Source organism: Nicotiana tomentosiformis, chromosome 3 (genome assembly GCF_000390325.3).
Source record: "Nicotiana tomentosiformis chromosome 3, ASM39032v3, whole genome shotgun sequence".
In the NCBI taxonomy this organism is placed as follows: domain Eukaryota; kingdom Viridiplantae; phylum Streptophyta; class Magnoliopsida; order Solanales; family Solanaceae; genus Nicotiana; species Nicotiana tomentosiformis.
In genome coordinates, this window is record NC_090814.1 from 143,175,489 (window position 1) to 143,178,713 (window position 3,225).

Here is a 3,225-nt window from a genome sequence, read left to right on the forward strand (position 1 = left end):
CATTTTGCTTTACGTTTTTCAGTTTTTCCAAACAAGGCCATAAGAAAATAGCACAATTCACATTGTATTTTACTATTTTCCCTGATCATGGCGAAGTCATAATCGTGGCGGAGTACTCACCTTTCTTCAAAGGATGTCAAGTATTACTTATTCTTCGAAAATTACATTATGTAATTAAATATAAAAAAATTATACTATTAGATTTTCTTGACTTCTTCTTGTATTTAATTACTTTTTTATATTTTGATTTTTCCTAATGAAAATTTTGACTTTGCCAGTACTCAATTAGCTAGTCCATATGTGAAATGATTACGCGTATGCATCTTTATTTATTTGCACACTTATATTGATGTGTCTGCATATACTACATACATATTGGGAACCCTTCTATCAGGGAGATCACATGGCATGTTTTTTTCTTAACAATATCAAACGGTCACAAGTAAATCTTCAAAAATTCGTAGAAAAATCAAGAACCCTACGATCCTGCTTCCATAGAAAAATATTTTATGTTTAATTAGGTACGCAGCATATAGTTCCCTACCATTGTATCTCATGTGACCGACCATTAAGTTTAATTTACCTGGCATTGCTCCTACCCTGTCTTCTCTTCTTTGTATTCTCATATAGTATATACTAAACTTTACTCACTTTGTTTATCAAACAACTAATTCAGACCAACTACTCCACTCTACAAAACGCAGAAAAAGGAACAAAAGTTGTGCACATTAAAGGAAATGGCAACAGAACTTGAAATTACTGAACTCAGGTTGGGACTTCCAGGGGGGAAATTGGAGAAAAATGAGAAGAAAAGGGTGTATTCTGAAATTACAAGCAGTGACCAGAACAGCAGCAACAACGTTAATTACGATGATGGAAATTATAACTACTGTCAAAACAAGAATGAATTTGTGGGGTGGCCGCCGGTTTGTTCTTATCGGAAAAAGAACAGCTTTAAAATGTACGTCAAAGTTAGCATGGATGGTGCGCCATTTCTTAGGAAAGTTGATTTGAGCAATCACAAGGACTATTCTCAACTTGTCATGGCTCTTGAGAAGCTCTTTGACTGCTATGGAATTGGTTAGTGTTACGTTCTCTGCATTTTCTTAATCGTTATTTTAGTGTGTTTCTTACATGTTTGTTTGTACCCTCGAGGTTTATTTAGGCAAGTGATGTTATTGTTATAATACCAATATGTAACATGGAAAAAGAAAAATCATTTAACTTTAATTTTTTTTTAATACAATCTATGTAGTTTAATCAATAATGGATCGAAGTTATATACATTGACACGGTAAAGATTTTTACAATCATCAGTGTAGTTTAATATGTAATAGCATAAAAAGGATAGTTCGGTGCACAAAACATCATGCGTTCACACATGGTTTAGGTAAGGGTCGTACCTTAGGGGTGTGATATGTAAACAATGTACCATAATGCAAGCATTAGTGATTGTTTTCCCGACTCGAACCCGTAACTTATAGCTCACACGGAGACTAACTTGTAATAACATGCATGTTAATTATTATTTTCTTTAGATTACGCTTTTTATAGAGATTTGCTTGTGATTTCGTATAGGTGATATGATTGTGAAAATATTTGTTTTGCATAGAACTTAAGCTCATCTATGATATAAATAGTAGATTAGTTACTATTTTTATTATTTTAGCAATTAATACCTATCATAAAAAATTATTATCAATTAATTTATAAACGACTAATTAATTGTGTAACAGTGTAAATTAATTATTTACTCCATCAGTTCGTAACATTTAAATCAAAAAAGAAAAGAAAAGACAAAAAAGAACTAAAGAGAAGTCGAATTGTCGACAGGAGAAGCATTGGAGGATGCGGACAAGTCAGAGTACGTTCCGATCTATGAAGACAAAGATGGAGATTGGATGCTTCTTGGCGATGTTCCATGGCAGTAAGTTCCTTATTTATTTTAGTTTTTACCTGATGTTCAGTTTTTATATTAAAGTCCAATTAAATTCAAATAGGCGCCGATTAATTATTGTACTGTATTAACTTATATCTATCACTTAATTTGTTGGAATTTAAGAAAGCCATTAGTTTACATTCTTTGAACTTTTTTAGAAATCTTTCCTAGTCTGTCCCAGCAGTAATAACCTATATCGTTAATCTTAAACTTCACGTTTTGGCATTAAAATTAAAATTTACAAATGATTTCTAGGCCATATACATCATGAGTTTTGTGATAGCTCTTCCTCTTACAAATTACAAAAGATTCCCCCCTTATCATATATATATTGAAGTGGAGCCTTAGGGTGGCTATCATTAGTACGATTTATAGGTCACGGGTTCGAATCGTAAAATCGATCATCGATGTGCGTCACTGGGCTGTCATTTTCTCTTATGAAGTGATATATACTGAATTATGTTCTTGGATATCTGTTATATTTTGGTCAGAAAATCTAAAGAACTTGTATGAATTTGCAGAATGTTCAGTGAGTCATGCAAAAGGCTAAGGATTATGAAGAGATCGGATGCGAAGGTTATAGGGATTGGAGCAAGGGACTTTCTCAAGGGAATGTCTCAAGAGAAATGAGGGCATGTCAAATTTATCAGTTACCACTGGCCTAGTGGCTTCCAAAATTTAATTATATTTACATATGTAACTGTAATCTTAGGTGTGATGCGAACACCCTAGACTTAAGTTATGATTTCCTCTTAATTATTCTAATGACTGCAATTTTTTTTATAAATGACTATCTATTTTTCCTCAATAATTAGGCTATGTGAACCCAATTATTGTGCTTAAATTGTGGCCAGCAGTTAACGCATTAGCGTTTGCTACCCTTATCTTTTCCCTTGTTTTAATTCTCTATTTTTGGTAGCTTTTAATTTTTGTTTTAACACAATGTTCTTGAAATTCGAATTCTTTTAATAAAAAGCATATTTTCCGAACCGTATTTTGTCCTTATTGGAGGCTAGATCCGTATTTCTCACTTTTTGGGGGAGGGGTGGGGAGGGGGGTGAGGAATTATGTATACGTCGGTCCAAAACAAAGATGGTGTTCAAACTGAAAGCCCAAATTAAAATTAAAATCAATTAGCCAAAAGTAGATGGTGCTGAAATTGGGATGGTTAAGGACTTGAGGGTCTATTAAAAATTTACAGTTGATCATACTAACAGGGGAAATTTTAGTTTTTTGTCATTGTTGAGCTGTCAAATGAAGCAGAGGTTTGGAAACTCGTCTCAGCC

General features: G+C 33.2%; 1 protein-coding gene across 1 annotated transcript; it reads left to right on the forward strand.

The window, feature by feature from the left end:
• Window positions 1–542: 542 nt before the first annotated feature.
• On the forward strand, window positions 543–2,823 carry LOC104111767 (auxin-induced protein AUX22-like). The gene is made up of 3 exons (XM_009621537.4): window positions 543–1,080; window positions 1,834–1,927; window positions 2,461–2,823. The coding sequence occupies exons 1-3, from the start codon at window positions 738–740 to the stop codon at window positions 2,567–2,569; spliced, it is 546 nt and encodes a 181-aa protein (XP_009619832.1). The 5' UTR covers window positions 543–737; the 3' UTR covers window positions 2,570–2,823.
• The last annotated feature ends 402 nt before the right edge of the window (window positions 2,824–3,225 follow it).